At 35.6% G+C, this 25,393-nt stretch overlaps 3 protein-coding genes across 7 annotated transcripts in view; 2 read left to right on the top strand and 1 right to left on the bottom strand.

Moving 5' to 3' along the window:
• The window catches only part of ALKAL2 (ALK and LTK ligand 2), an 18,772-nt gene extending 8,764 nt beyond the window's left edge, over nucleotides 1–10,008 (top strand). For all 3 annotated transcript variants that reach the window (XM_080587334.1, XM_080587335.1, XM_080587336.1), the window contains exon 6: nucleotides 5,718–10,008. The gene's annotated coding sequence lies outside the window, so the exon portion shown is untranslated. The remainder of the gene's footprint in view (nucleotides 1–5,717) is intronic.
• On the bottom strand, nucleotides 8,804–25,250 carry ACP1 (acid phosphatase 1). Of its 2 annotated transcripts, none has more exons than XM_080587337.1 (6): nucleotides 25,005–25,250; nucleotides 17,872–17,945; nucleotides 17,647–17,760; nucleotides 13,654–13,715; nucleotides 11,036–11,141; nucleotides 8,804–10,142 (listed from the first exon to the last, which is right to left on the bottom strand). In XM_080587337.1, the coding sequence occupies exons 1-6, from the start codon at nucleotides 25,045–25,047 to the stop codon at nucleotides 10,065–10,067; spliced, it is 477 nt and encodes a 158-aa protein (XP_080443463.1). In that variant the 5' UTR covers nucleotides 25,048–25,250; the 3' UTR covers nucleotides 8,804–10,064. The 2 variants fall into 2 exon arrangements, with proteins under 2 accessions (XP_080443463.1, XP_080443464.1); XM_080587338.1 differs by lacking the exon at nucleotides 17,647–17,760 and adding an exon at nucleotides 17,478–17,591 and having other exon boundaries at nucleotides 25,005–25,249.
• Nucleotides 25,251–25,393, top strand: part of SH3YL1 (SH3 and SYLF domain containing 1) — a 43,745-nt gene continuing 43,602 nt past the window's right edge. Inside the window, exon 1 of one of the 2 annotated variants that reach the window (XM_080587332.1) lies at nucleotides 25,251–25,393. In XM_080587332.1, the coding sequence (XP_080443458.1) occupies nucleotide 25,393 (1 nt within the window). In that variant the 5' untranslated portion in view covers nucleotides 25,251–25,392. The other variant, XM_080587333.1, reaches the window with a different exon arrangement.

Genomic DNA, 25,393 nt, shown 5'->3' with positions numbered 1-25,393 from the left:
CACCACATATGCCCTGAGACCCCCACTGAAGTCCCCATAAAATTAAGCATCTTTCCTACCCAAACCTTTTCCAGTGGATCCAGTGGATTTCCACAATTTTGTGTGGGTAAGACATCCACTCACACAGAGAAGTACAACGCAGGCTTCATTTGTTTTCATCTCATGGACAGTGGTAGAAAAATGTAGGTTTTTGGTTTGGTTTTGTATTTTTCACTTATCAGTCCACTTTTTCTCCACGGAGCAGATACTTATCATTGTCCAAGGTCTTTTCAAGGGGTTTTAAAGTTTTGAGCATAGTACCAATTGCACATGGCAAAACTAAATTTCAAAACCATTTCTTGCTTAAGATGGCTCTCTAGTATAAGAAGAGGTTGCTTTATTTAATAGCCTGGCAATAGCTAAACATTTGTGGTTTCTGCTATAAAGCTACAAGTTAATATCTATTCTAAAGCTCAGAGTAATTCCTGAATAGTAGAGAACAAAATTTTATTGTGATACTACAAAAGTGAATACTTCCTTGTGATTCCCCCAAAGCCTGAATTCACAAGCAGAATTTGACTGTTTATATTAATTGTAATGACACATTTAAACATCTTTTAAAATTATGACACATTTCATGTTGTTGTTTTACTCCCTCCCAACTTCTGCTGAGATTTACATAGAAATGCTGTCAAGATAAAATCTTAAGTAAGATATCACCCAGGGATTATTCATAGAGGAAAGAAAAACACCACATTTGTGCTTTTTTCTTACTTATTTGAATAGTGTTATTGCCTATGAAGTATGTTAAGTATTTAAAAATAATGGAACCATGAATATGTATTGCTTTTATTTAACAAAACTCTTGAACCTATGGTTAATTTATGCTGAAGCTAAATACACTACTAACTCAAGTTTATATGCCAAGAATAAGGAGTAGAAATTAGGCTAGAGATTTACGATGTTTTCTTCAAAATATATCTACAGATAGGGTTCAGCAAAAAATAGTTAATCTTTTTCTTTCAAAAAGATAAGAAGATTTCATTGTTCTTGGTAGTTTTTATCCTGCGTTCAGATATGGAGTCCCACTCATTTTTATACTTTAGCATTTGTTGTTGCTAACCAAGGTATATTGGATCAATCAGTGATCTGATAACATAAGTTATTGGATCAATCAGTGATCTGATATCGTAAATTAGTAGAAGAATACATTCTTAATTGTCGATGCCTACCTTTTTTGTTCCAACAGAATTAGACTTTCTATTTTGCTCAACTTTGTTGAAGGCTTATGATTGGGATGGGTTATAAGAAGAATAATTGCTGTTTGATACTTTGGCAAATTGGTAGTTTGGGCACATTTTTAAGATCCATGGACATCTGCCTATGTTTAGAGATTAATGTGGGAGGAAAAGAAGTAAAACCAAAAAAGGGCAGATTCGTTTTTGATTTGTTCTGACAATGAGTTTTGGACTATCACAGTTTAAAACACAGTTTTTAAACTCAGTGCTAAGATCAAATAAGAAAATAAGATATGAAAGCAGGAATTGGGCATCTATTATCACAGTGCATACTTAAGCCAGGTGGGGGGGGGGTAGGTGTGTTAATTACAATGTGTCTTGTGAGGCATTCACTTTCTCTCATTTATTGTACATACATATAACTAGGCTCCCTTTTCTGTCTCCTTTTTAGGGTGTAATTTCAAATTTGCTTCCCCCAAACACCTGAGCAATGCAGGGGCAATTTTACACGTTCAGACTGCATCAGTCAATCCAGAATAGCATGTCTATATTAACACAGCACTCAGTAGTCCCTTTTTCCAACAGGCAATCCAGACCATCCTTCCAGCTTGCCACTAGTGCCACCTCTAACTAGTTTTATTCTGCAACACTTCTCCTTCCTCTGCTCAACACAACTATCCCAGTCTGTCCTCCATACTATTTGTTCTCTCCTTCAGACTCATTTTTCTCCAACTTCCCTAACAGCTCCTATACTTCTTGCTTTCTTTGTCCCTCCCCATGCAGGTACACCCAACAACCATCGTGTTGTCCAAAACGAAGGTTAATGAATGTCAGGAACAAGATTCCTGAGTATTCCCCTAAAGTTCCCACTGAACATCTTGTATAGTTGCTGTTACAAACAGTGATCCAACTGGAAATCTAGCCTCCCTGGCACCATTTGTCACAATCACGTTGGCTTCAGTCAGATTTTACTATTTTTGTTTGAAAGCCACAGGTGCTACTGTTGGGACCTCCCTTTTCCATCAGTAGGCGTTTGCTACAGACCAGTAGTGATCTCACAACATATTCTTAAAACCTCCTGGTACAATAAGGATCTAACTATACATAAATACTTGTGTGCAAGTATACTTTTTTTTTTGAGTTTCTGCAGTTATTTCAAATGAAGATAAAACTAGTGATACAATTTTAAACTAATAAATAGATGCCTAGTGCAAGTAGTAGGAGTCTCAGACTAAGGTGAGGAAGGGAGCTTTAATACAAGAAGTACGTGAAAAATCTACGTTACTTCTTCCCCAGAGGAAAACAACAACAACAACAAACACGTAACTAGCAATATTTAAAATAAAACAATAGAATCAATGTTTCTTGTTTAATAAGGCCATGATAGGGCAAGAATAAATACATATACATATGAAGGTCAAAGATTCTCTATAAAATTCCTAATAAGCTAAAGCATACTGATAACTGAAGTGTCATTTGAAAAATCTGTGTAAACTTTTTAAGATGTGTTAACCATACTAGTAATGTACGTTAAGAAAACTGAAAGGACAATATAAATTTGGAAATTTTAAATATAAAAGGAGAAAACTGAAATATCACACAAAACATCCCATTCCCATAATCCACATTCTATATTAACTATTTCAAACAATCTTTAACCCAATATATTGTTTGGACTCCTACTTAAGTTTTACTTCAAATGTTTTCTAATTGAAAGCCTTTAATTGCTTTCTCTTAATTTCTTATTCAGACTAAGACCAAGTGCACTCAAGAAATGTCAGACATTTTAATTTCTTAAAAGAAGCGAACATGGGATTAAGATGTGGGTTCTGCGTGTTACCAAGTGAAAGCAGACCCTTTTTTTCTAGAAAGCATACGTTGATCCATCGTATACAACTTCCCACGACATACTCAGTCATGTCGGCTTGGTGACACGAAATAGTTCCCAAGGTAACTCAGTTAAGACTTTATCAGAACCACTGTTCTGAATTAAACAGCAAGCGTACGTGGTTACTAGTGTGGTGTAATTCAGCTTTGTAATAGGCAGTTCAGAGTTTTAGCTACTAGGGGAACTTCTGTGGCTAGTACCAGATGTAACATTATCAGCTTTATCTTCGCTGTATAGATCTCTGAGATCTGATGCTCACATTGGAGCAGATGTCCACCTGGGCATTCACTGCTGGGAAATGAAAAGGAATTTCTGATGTTAGCATATGGAAATTCTGCTACAGAATCCTACTAGCACAGTGTTTTTAAAGTTTACATTGATATTTAAAACACTAACTTCCTCTCTTGGATAGCTTTTTCTTATAATTTATTATCATCGTGCGCAGATAATGACTAGAACCAAATTTGGAAAGCTGTAATATGTCTTTATAGTATCTTTCATTTGTGCTTTTTAAAACTGGAACAACTGTATCATTCAGATGGTTTCAGCTAACATTACTGCTTGGGTGTTTCATTTCTTTTTTTTATTATTATTATTATTTTTTTTAAGGGGGGTGGGCGGAGTGGGGGTGTTGTTTTTCCTTGCATTAACAAAGGAAAAGATATAATTTAATTAAAGAAAAAGGAGTTGTATGACTGTCTATGTTCCCAATAGATATATTGCTGTCAAGTAGTATTCAGGATCTCCACTAAGAATGCTACCTACCATCCTTCAGCTAAATTTCAGTCAATTTTCCTAGACTAATGCGTAACACAGACTATACAAAATTAAAAAAAAAAAAAAAAAAGTACAACAATAGATCAATTCATGCTCAAAACCTAGGGTCTTTTCATGGGTACTGCAAATGTCAGGGATTTAGAAAACTGCAAACTACCTGAGCACTGAGAATCTAGGACCAACGGCCTTTGATCAGGTAGCCATACAACAGCAGGTATAGATGAGACAACAAGTAAGCATACTATGCAAGTTCAACCACTGCCATTTTTTCCAACCTCAGTAAGCTGAATACTCCCCTTACTATTAGTAATGAACAAACTATTTACTAAATTTTCTGTTTAACTTGTCAGTTGTACCACACTGTAATCAGACTAAAAGCATGTTAATTTGTTTTTAAACATCACTTTTCAGCTTCAATAAAGCACAGTATGGGTACACATACAGAAAATAAGCTAGATAAAAATGTAAGACAGAAAAATTGTATCAGTTTCCCCTCTAAGGCGAGGACATAAAAGTTTGTGCTATCTCCAAAGCCAGAAAAAAGGTAAATTATATTAAGCTTGTCTGTAACATTATTACATTTCCTAATAGTTTTTAAAACATTGCAAAATTAAATATATGTTTAAATAATACTAACAAGTACTTCTGTATGCATCGATAGCTTGATTTCCAATGGGTTATGTCAAGTCTGACTTTGCATTCAAATGATTCTATTACAAATTATACTTAAGCAGTAGAAAATGTAGAGAAACTCAAAATATCAGAGAATTCACAGGATCATGGCAGAGAGATACATATGTTCAGACACATGGTATGAAAGTTTTTAACTATTAAAAATGACATAAGAAGCACTTTAATCCGCTGCTTTTTTCCATCTTCCACATGGATTTCTGACAACCATGAGGAACATTTATTCTGCATTTTTTCATTCAATAAAGGCATTAACAGGTTGTCTCAGAAACACACAAAGCTGTGTAGACACCACTTGCAGCACTTGATGGTCACCAGTCTAGAAAATGCAGCTGTGGAGAATGTCAACATACTCAAAAGTTACTGGAGAGAGGGGGGATTTCTAGATATGTACACAAAGAGATGGTTGTATTACATTTTCTAAGCTGGCTTAAAAGTGTGGGGGAGAAGTGTTGCAGTAAATTTCACTGCTCGATTTGTGAATGAACCTTTCTAGACTAGACAATATGTGTACATAAGCAGTGTAGAAACCTGTCATTTTGTATCAGTGATTTGGATACCAGTGTTACAGAAGTGGCTGTACTTTAATTCCAAGAACCTGTTCAGGGAAGAGCTATTAGAACTGGCAGCAAATTGATCCGTTTCGGCTTCTACTCAGTTTGTGTGGCCTCACTGTTTGCAGGTCCCAAGGACAGCGACAGGTCTTTCAAACCTTAACTGATTTATATTACTGGACATTGTACCAACAGCCTCCTGATATCAAGACACTAAGACAGAAACTTATGATCTGTTAATACTATACTTGATGTTTATTCACTTTTTGACCTCACTGTTATACTCACAGGTACACGCTAAACTTACCTACAAGCACATTTTGAGTAAGCAGAACTGTAGTATCCAAATCTCTCCAGTCTACCTAAAATGAACCAACACAAAAACAAGAATGACTTCCAAAGCTTCATCCTTGAGGAACAAAACAGTAATTTAGTATAGCTACATGCACTATTAGATCTTTATGAAGTCATTACTAAATTTGACATTTTTATTTACTTACTATTTTCAGTATGCTAAATATATTCTTAAACACTTGTATGTGAGTATAAAAATGATGAAAGGCAATTTTCTTCTTTCTTTTAATCCACCAGATATTATTACCATGAAAAGAAAAACCAAGAACCAAGAGAAGTGCCTTGGAAACCAACAGGGAAATAGAACTTACTACCTTTATAACATATTCCATTGTGAACAAGAGATTTATTTTTGCAGATTGACAGACTACTTCCCATAATTCTTTTAACATGCATTTTGTAGGTTGTCAACAGTTGGCAGATTGACATTCCCTTTACAGTAGCGTAACTGCCAGTAGTACATAATGCTCAATACTTAAAAAACACACTAAAACTGATGTGTAATGCTGCCAAAAATTACGTAAACACAAATATTTCACCAAGAAAATTGATGTTCTATTGCTTAATTCTACAATTTTAAGGAGTGTTTGTTTGTATATCTAGAACTACTAAAGATCTGCTCCACAGTAGTTGTGGTCACTTGATATCCTTCATGCTTATGCAATTTTTTAAAAGTTTGGTTAAAACAGACTTGCATTGGGGTCACATTGTACCCTAGGAGTACAAATTGCATGACAAACAGAAATGTAATTCAAAGTAGACATATTTTTTGGGACAGTGGAGCATGGATTTTGTACACAAAACACAAGCTGCCATTAATTTACTTTATATAATAAATGTATAAAACATTCCAGCTAACGTGCAATATGTAAATACTGTAAATAACAGGCATAAGTAATAAAGTGTTTGGTATTAAGATGTCCTCAGTTTGCTTTCTGTTCACTGAACCCAGAATTTGAAAAACAGATGGCATTTTCAGGTAGCTACGGTCATTTATCCACACAAGCGACTTTCCAATGAAAGTATGCTAGCGTAAGAAAGGTACACCCACCTTGGAGAAGTCCTGTAATTTGGACATACTCTACGGACTTGGTAGGACGGCCATATCTGTGTGTTCCAGTCTCATGAAATGCCCGGCCCACAAGGTTGCCCCAATTCCAGACAGAATTCTAAATTTGAATCTTTTTTTTTTTTTTAATGACAAATGGTTGTTTCAAAATAAATAAATCAATAAACCTGCAATCTATTCACAATACTGCAAAGAAATTATTATAACAAATGTGCCCAGTATTTTAGTATCAACTTTTGAGGAGTCAGTGAACACTCACTCAAGAAGACTTGTTAACATTTCTCTTTCTTCCCTCAATCTGATATTAAGTCCAGTTGTCATAATAAAATGGCTCAAACAGGAAGAAAACCATTAAGCACAATTTGTAAACACACCTCAGAAAGTTTTATCTTAATACTGGCATTTAGCTTCAATTTTATCCTCAATTAAATCTTCAAAATGTAAGCACAACACTCAATACCCTGTTCCCTCCCCAAGAAGTTAGCAGACTTCTTGAAATTCACACTTAAGAGCCTTCAGCATCTAGCTCTTTAGAACAAAAAAAAGATAAAACATTGGCAGAGAAGTACAAGACCCCATCCTAGAACATAGCTGTATTTACCAAGGGAGAAGTATGTAGTTCTAATTTGATTTCAGTCATCACTAAATGCCAAAGTTTCATTTCTCACTGGAATACGTGTATACTGAAAACATGCAGTTAAGAACGTACTGCTACAGGCTTCACTTAGCAGCTCACCTGCAGTAAACGTGTCAGTGGAACTCTGTGCCTTCCTGTAGCCCCACTGACTGACATCAGATCAGAACATACTACTTAATAAGGGAGTTTAAATAAGTGTGATTATTTCAGTGCGTAGTAAGACACCAGAAATCTGGTTCAGTTAAAATTTTCTAGAAAAAAATGTATTGTAAAAGGAAAACAGTAATTTATTTAATGGCTTAATAAATGAATATAAACAAGTTATTTCCATGGAAGGGTTTTTTTTTTCGTGATTTAGCTGAAGTCGGCAGGTTTTGACAGAAGATACAAACTTCAGTATAGCAAATTTTACTTATTTAGTCTAGGTGTAGGCTTACTGCCTTAACTGAAACAATCCAGGGGCTTAGTCATTTGTAGAATTAATACAAAAATATGTACCACACGTTCACTGTTGCTCTTGGAAGCAAAATAATGGTACTATGCAACTGTCTTTCTTGAAGGCAATTCCTGTTCTATATTCTCATATTCTACAAATTTCTGTGCAATATCATGTTGCTCTCCTCCACTTCCTCCAAAAGAAACCCACCACAGATAAAATAAATAAATAAATCAGCTTTTGCCCTCCCAGTGGAGCTGGTGAATTATTTAGCTGATAGATTACTTGCTGAAAACATAACTTGGGTCAAGTCTGATACTTTACAATCAGAAGTGAATTTAACACAAATAGTTTTGACTTTGTATCACTTTAGATGAATTTTCCTAAGCCTAGCAAAGGTAAACAACTGTACCCTTTTATCTCCTTTCTGTTATCCCAGCAGCCCAAAGATACAGAGTTAAATCTTAACTTCAATATGTAGGAAACGTACAGGTTCTACTTCTAGTCAGCCATGAATGGGAAAGCACAAACCATCATGTTCTCAATCATCTGAGTTAGTTTACTTTCACTGGAATATTTCAAATGATCTTTCTGGCAAGAATAACATTAGATTATGCCTAAATACTTCCACTTCTGAGGCTAGTGCATAAAACCACATTTGAGGTGGTTTGTCCCTAACTGCTCATCATTTTCCCTCATTTATTTCATTAAAGCATTCATAAAAGAAATGGAAAAACATTTTACGTATATTATTTTTTGTCCCTGTAGTGAAACAGCTCTTAACTTGCAAATTCCTAAATTGTTCACCAAAAATCACAACCATTGGTAACCCAATAATACACCAGATCCTGGTTTCTGTATTCCATCTACCACTTGCCTTTTTGTAAGCAGGTTCTTACGTTTTGTGTCCAACTGAAAGCTTAGCACAAAACAGAAACCTCATTAACACAAATACTTCCCAGCTGTTTTACAGCAAGAGTCCCAGGAAATGCAATTCAAAAATTCCCATTTTGAAGGCTGCAGTATGTGCACAGTGACACCAGGATTCCTCCTTCCCCAAGAGTAACACGGTCCTCTATGCAAATCCCTCTCCCAGAAGGAAAGGAGGTGACAAGTCCAGAGGCTATTCTATTACTTTGGAAGGCAGATGTAAGAATAACCACAACGCAACTAAATAAATAACAAAGTAAATTTTACAGATACAGTTTTATAGAGTATGTGGTAATGCTAATTCATACCAATATTAGGATTATTCTGAACAGGAAAACTATCATATGAGTCACATTACTGATCTCAGTACATTTCTCAGTTATGTTTCTGCCTATGGCAGAGACTGAATGTGATATTCAAACAGGCATGGATTTTTACAATGTATTCCATTTTTGTCTAAGAGCAGAACTTTCTATTTACTGGCTTTCATATATCTTCATACTACATATTATATTACATACAAGTGGTCTGTCTTCAGGTTGAACTATACTCTTTGGGAACACTTTTGACAGGCCATCCATTCTCCTGGGTAAATCTGAAAATACGGTCTGCCACTCATATAGGATCTGGGAATATAGCAGGGATTTGAGTAGTTTACTACTACGAGATACAAAATGTACACTTGATGTTTAGGCTTTTAAGCTGACATGTTTTGTCCTGAAAGTAAATGTTAACGTTGTATGTACTTATATCAGTGTACTAGGAATTGGCCCCAAGACGATAGGAAGATGAACCAGAGAAGTCCTATTAACATCAGTGACTATTTCTGAACTGATTTCATCTTAATTAGTACGAAGATCTATTAGCACAAAATGATTGCTTCTTTGATAACTGAGCATTTAAAACTATATAACAAGCCATTTTTACAGGATCCTGATAATGGATTTTACTTGCTTGAGCTTTGAAATAATGCTAAGAGTCTATAAACAGTCAAAACCATGCCTGTCTTGTGGCAGGCAGTTCTCTTTGACCACCAAGCTCCATATGAAACAGCTTCATTCCAAAAGTTGTCTAGGGATACTAGGATGACATGCCTAAGTTAACATACATCAACTATCATTTCACAGTCTCCTGTTGTAAGTTCGTTTAAATTAACTAATGTCACAATAAGAAGACCTAATTTTAGTTTGTATAGCACAGAAAGAAGCAAGACATTATTTTTTACAGTGCTTCTGAGAAAGCACTGGAAGGGTTTACAGATAAATTTATTCTGAACAAGTACTTTGTTATTACATTAATGTGTGAGGAAATGGTTGATCATCTAATCCAACTTTAAAACTTCCTATGTTTTTCTAATTAGATGACAGAAAAACTACAATAAAAAATTAAACTGAAAAAGTTTTCAACCTACTGAGGAGGCATAATTTTACAATTTAAATACATCAATCAAGTAAACCTTACATATTTCAGGAGAAGCTAATTATTTTATTCTAGAAATAAAATGATGAAGCATTAATGAGGCTTCTCCAAAAATGCTTTACAGCATCTAACGCACTGCTCGTAAACAGTTTCAAAGTCCTTTTCATTCCCCTAGAAAAAAAAAAACAGAGGAAAAAGTATGTTAGTATACTAATACCATCTCAAACCAAAAAAAGTTTGCAAGCCGGTTTTTTGTTGTCAGTAATGACAAATAACTGGCATTAGGAAACAATAAGAACAGTACAAATACATGGTAATAGTTGTAGCACGTTTCCTCCCTAATTTGAACTACCAGTGTCTCAGGAATTTCCAGAGCTGAACACTCTTTTTACTCAGGAGCTCTGGATGAACTTTCCAACTTTCCTTCATGTGTTTTTTTTTCCATTCAGTTTTGAAGCCCTTATAAGCCTTTTTTTTTTTTCCTTTACATTCACAGTATCCTGTCATGTTGAGTGTCACAGTTAAACAAAGCACCTTGTGGAAACAAATACCCCTTTTTGTCCTGAACGTGTCTCCTACAAACCCAGCTGATGTTCTCTACTTCTTGTGTAATGAATAGCAATTCCTTATTGGTACCTTCTTCCATGATACCAATGTCTTACAGAACCCCACTACATCTTCCTCCACTTCTCTGTCCTAAACTGAAGGATCCTAATCTAATTAATTGCTCTTGGCTAATATTATTCAACATCTCTGACCACCCCCCCCCATGTCTTTGTCTCTGTTTTTCCTAATTATATTCTCTTTGCAAGGAGACTGACCATGGAAGGCTTCACTTAATATTCAAAATACAGGTGCATTATGAACTTAAATAATTTCTATAAGAATAAAGATGGTTTCCTTTTGTATTCCAGTAGTTTATATTGGTTTGTTAATTCTTTAAAAAAAAAAAAACTGGCTTTGCATATTATCAGATTAAACGTTATAAGAAAACTATGGGGTCTGGCAAGGTTATGTACTATACATACAGGGTTTTTAATTAAGCTAACCAGAGAATTTCTTACATAGTATGGATCTTCAATAATAAGTTGTTTCTGTGGATCATATGTCCCAAGTAGTTCAATTTTGGCCTTGCAGTCTTTAACCTGGTTGCTTTTCCTTTTCAGATCTCTGGAAAAAAAAAAAAAAAAAAGTAAATCCTATCAATTTCTCTTCAGAATTTGTTGGTATCAGTATTAGATGTTCATGTTTCTAGAGAACACAGGAAAATAATATCTTTCTGGACTCAGTCAATTCTGTAGACTTTCTATGCTGCTCCTTTTTTTTTTTTTTTTTAAATTGAGTATCAGGGGCATATATAAATTTAATTCAGAGTATAAGAAAACAGGCACTCAAGGCTTAACAGAACGTTTTAGCAGTATATTTATCACCTTCTTCCTCAAATAATTCATTTAGTATTTTCAATGTCCACCCTTAGCTCACATTATGTAACAATAATGAAGATTATCTACATATTGTCCTGGTTTCCACATATTTTTTCAAAAATATTTCCACAAATATTCCACATATTTTTTTCCAAAATATTTCCACATATTTTTTCAAAATTATGAGGAAGCTTCCTTCATGGATTAAAAAAATATTCTTAATTGGTATGTTGCAAGATCTCTTGATGCTGCCTCTAACTCCTGTGAAGTCCTTCTACACCGAGTTAGCAGAGAACAGTAAATTCATGAGATGTCTTCCCTTTGACATAACATTTTAGCAATCATCACATCTTTTACGTTGCCTCCCATTGACAGAGCATATTTTTTTTGAAACAGTATTTTCCCCATATACTTACAAATGGCCATCCATCATCCCAAAGGCAGTTAAAACGCACCTCTCATCACCTTCAGATTAAAAGATGCTAAGTACTATGATTCTGACAAACAGCTGAAACATTACGTTCTTTTAACTTATCTATATATCTGCATACAAAATCGTCATTTTACTTACCCAGTGTTGAAAAAGTTTAAAGTAGTTTGCAATTGGTCATAAGAATTAATTCTCTGCAGAATATTCTTTCAAATAGTTAAGTACTGAGCAGGGCTTTTGAAAGCACAGACTGTATTTCTAAATTTTATATTATGGACAAGATGCAAGCATCAAGTATAACATTCCCTTTAATAGAATGCAAAGTACACTACAACTGACAGTACTTTTTATAGTGCACAGGAAAAAAAATGTACATAGTCATAAGCATAATCAGTTTCAAGAAACTAACTTCTGATGTATTAATTCTAATTAATGAAAAAATTAATTTCTTAACGTTTAGAAAGACAAAATAGCAGTGAGACTACAATACTGCTTTTCCATAAATAAAAGCCAGGACTCTATCAAGAAAGAAGTTATTGCTTGAATTTACAGATTTAAAAAAAATAAAAGGCAGCCCTGTGAATGTTGACAACATTTTCAGAGGACAAGAAGGATGTCTGAAGACTGCCATCCTATACATATACCCAATTACAATAATTTTCTTCAAGTCTTTTGGCATAGCACCTAATGAACAGGAGGGGGCCAAATGGCTCTGGTACTACAGAAAAAGGGATGTCCTGGATCTCCCTTTTCCGATATGACAGGCGCTCACTCCACCAGCACCTGGAACCAGCTACAAATATGTATTCCCAGGACAATGGCTGAATTGGGTTCACGTTTAAGATGAAACTTAGAAGTGCGGCAGTAGCAAAATCCCTAAGTCTGTTATAGTTGTTATGTTTTGTCTGCTTTACAGCTCATATATAAATGAAAACTTACTTTGGTATTAACGATTTAAGAATTTGAATAAAACTATAGTAAGCCTAGTCACCTCTTTGCCTGACACACTGCAATCAAGCCAAGTTTTAGTGCACGGCATCCATGAATAAAGGGCATAACAGAGGTCACTCAAAACATTCTGTAAAATTCAATACTTCCTTCAGATAAGAGGTTCTGGTTCTTAAAGTGTTTACATGTTACTAATAGGGTTTTCTTTCTTTGTTTTATTAGGTTACAGGTTATAGTCTTTACAAACACTTACACTTGTAGATTACTAAAACTCTCCCCCTTAATCCTAATCATAAATACGTACGTAATTAAGTAGAAATTTTGCTAATGACATCCAAATTATCTAGGCATCTACTTCACCTAATCTTTCTTAAGCTCAAATCATCTCAAAGATGCACTTAATTAAAACCATGGGAAACAGCAGCAAACAACAAGATTTCCCCCAGCTAATGACTTAAATTATTACTGAGCTCACTACTTCCATTAAAATAAAAAGAGCGGGGGGAAGGGAGGAACACATATTTAATCCCTTGCAGGTTTTCGGTGTCTTTTAGATCCTATGTAATCAGAAAAACAGATCACTTGGATCAAAAGACAGTGCGTCCTCGTTCTTAACTGCACAGGCATCAGCTACACTTGTGTAACACAAAGCATACTAAACTTCCTTTTCCTTAATCTTGACTGGCATGTATCACACTAATTAAACACTCAATTTTAGCTCATTAAACTTACAAGAAATGAAGAATCCCTCTATTACAATATCATTCACACACACAAACCCTCAAAAACAAGACTTGTAAAACATGACGTCTTCAAAGTGACTTGTGAGCTAGCGCTACAAGCAATCCAAATTAATTTGTTCCATTTATTCATACATTACCTTAAATTGCTTTCATCCATGCAAAGTATATAATCGAAGGTCTGGAAATCATCTTTAGTAATCTAGAATTAAAAACATATGTTTTAGCATACAAACTATGATTATAAGAAAAGGGAAAAAGTATTTTCAAGTTTTGTAGTTCTGATTTATTAAAAAAGACACATAAGGAGGAAAACTGCACATCCTTCATCAACTTGTACAAAAATTTAAGACATTTTAAATATACTTTGCCATGATTATTTATCCATTTCTACAAGTTTTCCTACACGAAAGTAAGGTAGCTATTTTATTAATACTTCCATAATCAGGAAGAATAAATGGAATGAAATCTATAATGAGTTCACATTAAAGACTGCATTTCACGTATAGTCCTAGGTGTAGTACTGTAACAAAAAACTTTGAAGGTTTCTTCAGTACAGGTTTTTCTGGCAGGTGTCTCTGGGAAGAATGGGCTAGAGAAATGAGTAAGCAAGAGAACTGACATATTATCCTATACGATATTAACTTGTAAAAAATATTTACATATTTGAAAAAAACAGCAGAGAAAGCACCTACTTATGTGTTAACAGCAAATAAATACTGCTGCATAATAGGGCATAAGAAAAGACTTGCAGAAATTATCACTAGACTAGGCCATAAATGAAACATTTCACACCAAGAAAACTGAAGGGGGGCAAAAGGGAGGAGCGTTTGAAAAGAAAGGGTTAATGGTGAAAACTAATGCAGACTTGTTTATTACCACAGTAAAAATATTTGCTGTATTCATGCTGTGCCTTTGACCTAAGAAAATATTTTTACAGTAGAAATAGCTCTGTTTTCCTGGCAACTCTAACAGAATCTCTACAAGCTTCTTCTGGTTGCTCTACACAGCTAAACACTGCCCCTGTGAAAATAAGTTGGCATAGATTTATTTGTAGTGCAGACACAGGCAAAAATTACAAAAAAAAAAGATCAAAGGTAAAACACACCTGCCACACTTCCCCATCTTTGTATACTTTGACAACATGACAGTTACTACTCTATGAATCAGCACTAACACAGATCCAAATGCAGCCCTAATAACAGGATTACTACTGGTTAGCTTGTGCTCTTCCAGAGATATCAGATACAAAAAGCATAATTCAGTAAACACTGATGAACTAAAGATATTCCTCAAAACTACAGAAAACTGGTATTTCTGGGGAAGGACCTAAAGAGGCAGTAAAAATGAACATGAATTTTTGAGAAGTAGTGGCAAGCTGAAGCAGTCAACTACACAGAAGAAGTAATTTTACGTTCAAAAAAAATACATGTAACCATTATTAAAGACCATCAACAGAGAAACACATAATCATTCCAATTTGTCTGTTAAGCATTTGCCTTTATTTTCAGAAGGGTAATCTCCTTTTCTCTGCCTTAAAAAGAAAAAAAAAAGAAAAAAAAGAGAGAGAGAGAGAGAGATGCAGTAGTCTTCAAATTTATCCAACTGTGAAACAATGTTTAATACAACCTTCCTCTAATCTCAGTTTCACAATTAAGGCAAATGCTCGATATGAGTCATACTGAAATCAATTTTGACCTCAGCATGAATGGAAGTGAAACTGATTAATTCATATCTCTTTTGTGCACGAAGACTACGAGCTTAGAGAATTTCAATGGGTGCATAAACAGACAGCAACGTACCATCAACTAAAATGTTAACATTTTATATATACGTATATATATTTATACTTCATTTTTCATTTAAAGTTCGCTTGAACAATCACTATAATGAACATCACCTATGTAGGATGTAACCAGTTTAACATTCTATCTTATATAAATCGCTCTTTTGGTAGCTACTGGATTAAAAGAAGAGATACAATCCATAATTATGATAATTATGCACAAAATTACATGAAGGAAAGTGCTTTTCACTGGATAAGTTTTCCACAGGAATGAAGAAGATAACTGTACGAGGTAGTCATCTTATGACAGTATTTGGATATGAGAGAAGAAAAATCCCTCCTTTCTATTTCTGCAGCTCCTAGGTTAAATCTTTCTCAATCTGTTCTGAAGCAACAAAATCATACACAAATTTCTACCCTTGAGTTTGTCTCTACAAGCAAAACAGATACACTTCTGCTTGTACTAACCTGACCATTCTGCAAAGCCATACTTTACGCTGTTGAGTCCCTCTCTTTCCGGAGGTACTACAAAACCATGTCAGCTCTACCCATTTTGGAGTATCAGCAGAGACTATTTGACAGAAGTTTGAAAAAAATACTGGAGTTACATAGTTAACATCAGTGCAAAACAAACAGTTAACTTGCAGTTCAGGGACTCAATTTTTGTATTTTTACTTTTTAATAAAAGGAGCTGGTTGTGCTGGGATGTTTTTACACAAATTTTCATCCTGTTAGTCTTTCTATTTATTGTCTCATTCTTTTTAATTTTCCTTCCTTGCATATTTAACATTTCAGGCTCTTCTACTTCAGAAATCTTTTCATTTGCCAGCCATATAAACAAATATCTTCATTAAGGTGTTTTCATTCCCTCTCCTCCGAGTTCTTTCAAGGCAAGAGGATCAGATGTTTTTGGATGCTTTGCTGTGCCTTAACTGCCCACAGACCGCTCTAGTAATACCTAAGAACAGTTCTCAAGTTTCCAAGTCTCATCTTTTAAGAATACAAACATGTTGCACTACTGTGACTGAAACACTGAGTGATTAGTTTGAGTACCATTTAGCTTGCATAATGATAAACAATGCTGTTTGTAAGCACTAATAAACAACAAATCCAGAACCAGGAAAAGATCACATCATCAGGCCTTTCCTACTAATTATTCTAATAGCAAAACATTAAAAATCTGGAATGGTATTATGCTCAGTCCTGTTTGCATTATTACATAACAAAGATTAGCATCAGCAAAGGTCAGCAGAGAGCAATTGACTAATTGAGGGAATTTATTTTAAAAAGTTAAAGAACTAACCATGCAGTCCTTGAAAGTGAAGAAAGTAAATATGACCTCAGGAAGGTCTGGTAAAATTCAGAAGGGATCAGAAATGAAAGACAATAACAAGACTACTTGATCGTTTTGTCAGTAGATGAAGTAGTCACACAAACTCAAGCTAAGTAAAGGTGAAGCCCTAAAGGAATATCTTGTATCCAGAGAACAGTTAACTCAAGTAAGTTATGTGCATTTATTTGAGTGTCTGAATGATTTAAATAGATGCAGGCACATTTATTTTCCATCTCTCTGGAGTGCCACACAGAACTAAACTTTTTGTTAATGAAAACTGAGATGAGCTTTGGTAAAACAGAGGATTTCACTATGGAAAAAACTTGTCTTTGACTTAAGAACGTTTCAAGAGTATGTTTTCCTCTGAAGTCACCACCAACTGTACTATTTATCCTGGGTTTGAGTGCCTTAGTAAAAAGATATTCACGCAAGAGCAGAATCTTTTTATGATGGGTGAACAGGTATTCTGCTTCTTTTTGGACCTGCTAAAATTCAATTCCTTGCTGAAAGAAGCATCACAGATTACTAGACTCAGTCCACTTATTAATAATATTCAAAAAACGTTTCGTAAAAATGCCCATCATACTAAACACCTGAATGTAGGATTTTTCTTTAATGGAAAAACTGCTCCAACATTTCATAGTTATAGCTCCAATGAAACTTAACAAGAAATTCACTAACCTCAACTGCAAGAGTTAGGCCACTTGGGAGCCCTTTAAGAAACTGCACATTGTATTTACTGTTCGATGCTTAACCATGCACTGGTCAAATGACTTCTGTGATGGAATGGTTAGCACTAAAGAAAGCATGGGTATGAACAAGAAAGAAAATATACTCTCTTCTACCTGCCGTGCTTTATGTGCTGTCTCAATGCCATGATTTCTTAGACAGCTTAAAGCCCTTGCATCTGGGGATCGCCCCACGTTCCAGTCTGAAACGGCAGCACTGTCTGTCATCCACTGTAAGAACAAAACAAATACATATACATATTTAAAGAAAATTAAAGTACAGTACCTGCCTGGCAATATGATTCATGGTAATGCCATGTTTCTTCATGCAAGTCTGTCCTCGATAGTCAGGAGGGTTTCCTATTTCATAGGTAGATGTTGCTGCACTGTCTATCCTCCACTACAGAAAAACAAATTTACATTTTTATGTTTCCTTTCACACTGCTTATACTTGTACTAACTGGCTACAAGACAATTATTTCAAAGGCAAGAACAGGAATAAACAGCTTACCTTATTTTCAACTTTTTCATCAGTTACAAGTTTTCTAAAAACTGCTTCAGCTATTGGAGAGCGACAAATGTTTCCTATAGAAACAGGAGATCAAAGTAGAATTTTAGATGATTAAAAACAAAACAAAAAAATCAATAATTGTGTGGATTTGTCAGCACAGATCAGATGAAAGATTTTTATTTACTTGGGTAGAATGTGGATTGCTTATGTTATTGTAACTCAGATTCTGCAGGAGTGGAAACATAATATCCATCAGTCTCTTGAAACACATTATTATATGAAAACATACAACTTGTTAAAATGAATAGGACGAGTATTGTGTAAGCACATTTCTCTTTTCTCCCCCTTCACAGAGGTTCTGTGATCACAGAAGACAAAAGGCAGGCAAAATTACAAAATTTAAATGATAGCAAATCACACTCTTCCATACTGGCAAATTTCAACTAATGCATTACTGGAGAATCTATAAATATTTGCCTCAAATATTTACATTACTACCCACCTGTTAACAGAAACCTTTTGGACAATTCCAAAATACAACTACCACCAGGATGGAACCAAATTAGTGAACTGAACGTGTAGCAGAAATCCTCCTGACCACTGAAGTGAAGTCACTTCAGGTCAAAGTGAATCCTCAACAAGAGCAGCTTCCAAATTCTAATTCCACTCCCACTCCCCACCCCCAAAAGACAAATCAATCAAACAAGCTCTGAACACACTTCAGGAAAAGAAATATTCCAGTGTTGTTTTGTTTTTGTTTTTTCTTTTTGTCCAAAATATGGAGGATTAGTAATGAACGGTAACTTATGGCAAAGCTGAAGTACTGTCAATCAACCAATGAACAGTTAAGGTACCTGTATTTATTACAGAAATACAAACTCAGTCTTGCCTTCCAACGGCCACCAATTACACCAGCGAGTTGATCTGACCTTATTTTCAGAAAAAACCTATTTCAACAATGAAGTAGCGCTCAATAAAAAAAAAAAAAAAATAGGTCCTAAGTATTTCTGCTCCACTGCTGAAGCTGTATGTAACTGGGTTTACCATTTAATGTAGACCTCTCAAGCCTGCATGCAAAAATACTCTTCGAAGAAAGAAAAACATCTCAACAAATAAATATATAAAAATATTCAACTGTTACTTGAACTTCCTATCTTTTGATCCTTTCATACGAGAAACTAGATGCATATTTAGAGTTGATATATTATCCACATCCATAATAAATCATACAAACTTCCCCTTTCCATCAAAGAATATGATAGTCCATATGACTCCATTCATAGCTGACTTTTGAGCAGGTAACTATGAAATATCACAAATGGTAGCACTCAATTCTATACCTTAAACAAAAAATCAATCACAAACATCACTGTTCTGTTACTGATTAAATTCTTTCCAAATTTCAAAGAGTAAAAAAATGAAATGCCCACAAAGAGAACTAAACTGCTGACACCAAGAGACTTACAGATCAAGCACTCAACAAAATATCAAGGTGGATATTTCACTACTAAAGAGGAAGAAGCTGCTATGACCTGGGCATTAAAGAACTTGCTGTCAATCATGCCAACTATTAAAAAAAGTAGGTGGGGAGTAAAACTACAAAGTTTTAGAGTACACCAAAACGAATGAATTAATTAAATGAATTTTAATGGCAAATCTTTTTCCAGGGGAAAACAAACTATTTCCTTTACTTGAACTAGCTTATTCCAAGCAAGGAAACTACACTGGTCTTGAAAGAAAAATAAAACAGTTAAAATTTGTTTGCATTTATAAAGTGAGAAAAGAGATTAATATTTATTATAAAAATGATAAAGAATGTGGTAAGTAAAAAAAATTTCACTTAATTTAATTGAATGAGTTAAGCATTAAACTATAACTTTAAGAGGAATGGAACATGGCAACATCCAGCTTAAGACAGAAAAGAACCTTTGTAGTCAATGAGTCCAATCCTCTGATACAGCGGGCATATACGGTACCACATCTCTTATAAACACATTAGTCTCTCTTTTAAAAGCATCATCTATCTTAAAAGGCTGCTCCAGAAACTCATTTCCTGCAGTAGCCAGAACCTTTCCAATCCCCACTTAATATTTATACTTGGAAGTCAATGCTCATTTGATCTTGGTTAACATCACTCTGTAGCTTAAAAACCTTTCTTCCCTTCAGCAGATACAGAGCTCTTGTCAAGCACAGTTGTGCTAATCTAAACAAACCGAGCTCCTGGCCTCCTTTTGAAATTAATTTACCCTTATCTAATTGCTCCTGTTAAGCCAACTTTAAATAAATAAATTCAATAATTTTGAATTTCCAAATACTGGCAAATAAAACCAATGATATTCCAAGATTCTTTTTTTTTTTAGACGATTAGGCTTACAAAAGACAAAAAAAAAAAAAAAAGTCCCAAAATATTTACTTAGTTCTTTTGAAAACAACCTAAGACAACTTCTATGATCACATCTGCTTCCTTCACGAGTATCAAATTTGTGGTCATAGTCCCCACTTCTAATTTGCCCATTCCCTCTTTTTCTCCATTGCTTCCAACAGATTACCTTTAAGTCTTCTTTCCAAACTATTACATTCTGCTCCCATTACACCACCTGTTGAGGATATTCAGTTCTTCCTGTATGTTATTTTTCCTTTGTACAAATTATAACGTGTAACTGTGCATGATCAGTAAATTTCATTACTATGCTTAATATTTCAGTAATTTCCAGAGTTTCAAAATGACACTTTTGAAATAAAACCTTCACAGATTTTTCTGTTTAACCTTCTCCTTTACCTGATTTGAATCACCTTCTGACTTGTTCCAAATCATTTTCACTCTTCTATAATATGCTCACTACTTAAAATAAATGTCTGAATATCTTTGATCATACCACATCAGATATAATCACAAATGGCAACACAAACATTGATTAAATATATAATTACCATACTTCTAGCAATGCCTAGGAACTGCAGTTACATAATTTATTAAATACTTGTAACTTAATTTGTAATTTAAAAATTTATGTCTTCATGACAACACATTCCAGGTATTACCAGAGGTATTTATTAACACTACTGCAGAATCACTGTCACCATTCAAGTGTCTTCATGGGGACTATGGACAGAATCTCAAACTGACTTAACAGCTCTCTTCTCCCTATATTCTGCAATATTATTTTCATCCTAACAAATTATTTTTATCTGTGCTACTCCTTGTGACATTATAGCTCATCCCATCTTTGACGTTAAGCCTTATTGTGACAGATGCAAACCGCAATTCTTATTTTCCAGTCATCGCCCCTTTCCCACAGGATAATTTCTATCCCATTTATATTCAGTTTTGCATCCCACTGCTGTCTCTTCAGTCTTTACTGAGGTTCTTTGCACATGCACCATATTTCCTAAGCTATAGTTTGACTGTCATAATTGTGGAACAAAGGGAAAAGATTCACAAAGATTCAAAGGAGGATTACCTTCCTCCTTGGATTCAAAACATATTTTCCTTAAATGTTATCTACTGCTTCCTTAGCGTCAATTTTATCATTCTCCTCCTCCTCTGGTATTCCTTTTTCCTTCACTGATCAGTCTCCTTCTAACTGATCTAATCATGCTTTTTTATGTATAAGATAATGGTACTGAAGTTCTCTGAATCTCTGTCTTCTCCTTTCATTTTTTAAATTTCAATCTCATCAGGTAGTTAGTACCCAAGGTACCCAGAAAGAGCCTTACCATTTAAATAAATCCTATAAACATCAAACATAATGATTCATGGGTTAAAGACAAACTTCATTTACAGAATCAGTACTGGAACCATTTGTTGACTACTTTTGCAAATTCATGCTTTCTCACTCATTTCCCAGGGACAAGAAGACTTCTACTGCCTATTATCCAAACCAACGTTCAATTTTGAGTTCTTATTCCAGTCCATGATTTAATCTTTCATCTATTCTTGTACAGACATAGAAGTGTCACTTCTCCCATCATGAATGACAACTTGACTGCATTTCAAGCTCAGGCCCATTGCTCATCTCTACAAACTGCCGATCTTACAATCTACTCTCTCAATCTGTTTTGTATCTTCATTGTTCCTTATTCAGCTCTCTAACTCTTTCACATTCTTTGTCTTCCCCAAATGTGAACAGATGCTCTTCTCTTCTGTTACAAACAGCAGATGGAATAACAAAGGAAGAAGTTTTACTAGCTTTCATCCTCCCACATTTAAAAACCCACTTTCAACTCCATGTGTACTCAGTTCATCTAAGCCACTATCATACTACTTCCTAATGTAATTTGCATCATCCAGTAACTTACCATCAGGCGTCCCTCAGCAGCAAGTGTTTAAAACTTCCCTACTCTGTGCCATTATGTACTCAAATCCCTGTCTGAACTTGATCATGGTTCCCAGTCGTGTCACTCTATCTTCTCTGCAGTCAAGCCTATCTGCAGCCACTACTGGGTTGCTATGCTTTTCACAACAAGCTAAAAGCTCCCCAGAACGAATAAGTTCTCAAAACATAAGCACCTACTCGCAACAATCTGACTCCTAACATTTTTAAGCATACACCATAATCTTATTTTCCTATTCTAAGATGCCTTTAAGACCACGCTTTCAACTCTCCAGTTCTCCTGTAACACTCTGAAACAGATCAAACAAGACACTGTATTCAAACAGCTATCTTACCGCAGAAGTAAGGTATTGTCCTTACTTCTATCTAACATTTTCTTCTTTATCCAAAACTTGCATTAGTTCTTTTTGTCAGCTCACCAAGAACCCTCATGAAAGCAGCTGTTTAGGACCACTTTGATGGCTTACCAAAGCTACTGCTTTCTCACTGGCTATATTTAAAAGTATATATTGGTTTGTGACAACTGAATCAGGAAACTCAAATCTTTTTGTGGGAAGTGTCATTTCCTCATACCCAATAAATTCATTGTCACTTCAGAAAAGATGTTATGCAATTTCTGATGGCAGCATTCATACTCAGTGATACGCAACAAACACCAGCTTCTTTTTTTTGTCAACCTTTGGACACTCCCAAAATCACTTTGCTAAACCATTTGTCTAGTAACTACTCCTCCATTCATGGAGACCAGCTTCTGGTCTAAGATGCCCATACAGCTTGTTATGTTATAGTGGATAAGTCACATAACTTATACTTATACTTATACTTATCTGAACTCAGATAACTTATATAACATGGCATCATATTAAGTTCATTTCTAGAGCTCAATCATTAATTAGATGAGCTACGTAAGTGTAAAAAGAGAAAACTGCTTTCTGGTCCACCTCCAATTTTAATTCTTTGCCTTAAATGAAAAAAATATATATATTTCCAGGTGCCTTTTCATATTCTGTAATTAAATATGCTGCTGGATTCTCCATCTATTTCTTAGTGATGAAGAACTCTTATCATTAATGTAATTATGCACATTAACTAGATTATATTTTGTTGTGTAATATCTGCTTATCTCATTACAAACAAAAGAATAGAGTAAATGGATATTTTAATAACAGGTTTCTTTCAAAATAATGTAGAAAGAAAATATAATTTTTCATGAAGGCTTGTACTTTTGGGGATTTGCTCTTGCTGAATGTGGGAGAACATCTGAATTAATACGCTTCATTAATTAGCAAAGAATACTACAGGTAAAGGCAGTTCAAGACACCTACTTAATAGACTTTTCAGCAATAACCATAGATTATTCTAATCAAAAGTTGGGGGTGGGGGGCAACTATTAAGACATAATCATTGCTTTTCAAGACTAATTACAAAATGTTAAGCAAACTTTTTGGAGTAAAGAAGTCACAAGTTGCCTTCTAATCTTAACTGAAATACCTATTTGACCGCAAAAAAGAAGAGCTTTTCGTGTCTATTAACTTGTATGTCACATGCCACATAGCACTAGGTTGTATTTTTTATAACCGTGTAGCACAAAAGAGGAAATTTCAAAGATATTTGCAACATTTATTTTCAAAATTTCAATTTGTAAACATCAGCCCTTTTTGATTTGTTCATCCTTTCCTCAAATTCAGTATCATAGATCACTCTACACCTAAATTATCTTCTGTTAATGATGGCTGCTCAGAGTCCCAACTGGATTGTCTCAACTTATTACAGTGCAAATCACCATCACGGACTTACAAACCTGGAGATACATAGGAATTGTTTTATAAAGATTGCCACTGCCTATAGAACATACTGTTGGAGATTGCATGTTAATAAGATGTTTTTATACAGAGATATTTGTGTAGGCCACTGGCTCCCAAACATACACCAACTGATAATTCCTTATCTAAAGGATGTTTTTCCTTAAGTTACTACTACAGCTAGCTGTTACAGTAAGGTAAATATGGGAACGTATTTCACTAAACTAAACTCGTTTTGCTATTTGACTAATCTCAATTTCTCTTATTACAACAGAAAAGCACTTAGTAAAAAATGAAAAATAATAATAAAAAAAGTATTAGCCAATAGCTTTGTAATGAAACTGGCAAAATGCCAAAGATTCACAGGGATCAAGTTTGAGCATATAAGTAAGATTATAAAAGCTAGGTGGCAGACAATATTAAAAGCCCTGCTAGATCAGAGCTGAGAGCCATCTAGCCTGTTATCTTTGAGGGGAAGCAGATGTTTTGGGAAAATATGTACACAGAAAGGTGCACGGCCGTGTAGTCCACACTGTCGGGTTGGCAATTTGTGGTTGTGAAGAAGCAGAAGATTGCTATGCTCATTAGGAATCAACTGTCTTGAGCTTCAGGAAAGCGTCCAAACCCCTTCTGATCCCTTCACGGTTGTTTTCCATGACTTCTCATGAAATGCGATTCAGACCCTAAAAACGTGTCATATGCTTTTATTTTCTTTTAACCTGCTGCCTGCCTCTCCATTTAGGCAGCTCTTCAGAACAACAAAAAAGAAAAGAAAACTTTATTATTTTCACTCCTTTTCACGATGCACAGAACTGCACAGACCGAAGTCCACCCCCACCAAGCTCCTTTTACCTCAGGCCCCATCGTGTCTCCGCGGCTTCACGTCGACCCTACCGCCGACTTCGGTCACCCCTGCCCCTGACCCCTGTCTCTGATCCCTGTCCCCGATCCCAGCCCCGGGTCCCCGATCCCATCCGCAGCCGCCCGCCCCGCTCACCCAGGCACACGAACAGCACGGACTTCACCTCCCCCGCCGCCATCTTCTCCGCTCGGGAGGAGGAAGGAGGCGGGCGGGGGGGGGGGGGGGGCCCTCGCTAGCTGTCGCGCCGCCTCGCTTTACGACAACAGCCGGCTGCGGTTTTTGCCTGATTTGAGAGAAAACAGAGGGAAAAACCTAAAAAAAAATGCCAAACTGTGAAAACAAAAAACACGCAGCGAGGCGCGCTGGGGAGGGCACGGCCCGCCCGCGCGGGGGCGGCAGGCTGGCGGTGGGCGGCCTCCCCGGCCCCGCCCGCCTCACCTGGGGCAGGTGAGCGGCTCCGTGGGGCCGCCCTAGCAGCGGCGCTGAGGAGAGCGGCGGCGCTGAGGCGTCCCGGGCGGGCAGGA

The sequence above is a fragment of the Anser brachyrhynchus genome (genome assembly GCF_964034855.1).
Source record: "Anser brachyrhynchus genome assembly, chromosome: 3".
Lineage (NCBI taxonomy): Eukaryota > Metazoa > Chordata > Aves > Anseriformes > Anatidae > Anser > Anser brachyrhynchus.
Note: the sequence above shows the minus strand (reverse complement) of the source record. Positions and strands in the feature narration are given on the sequence as shown.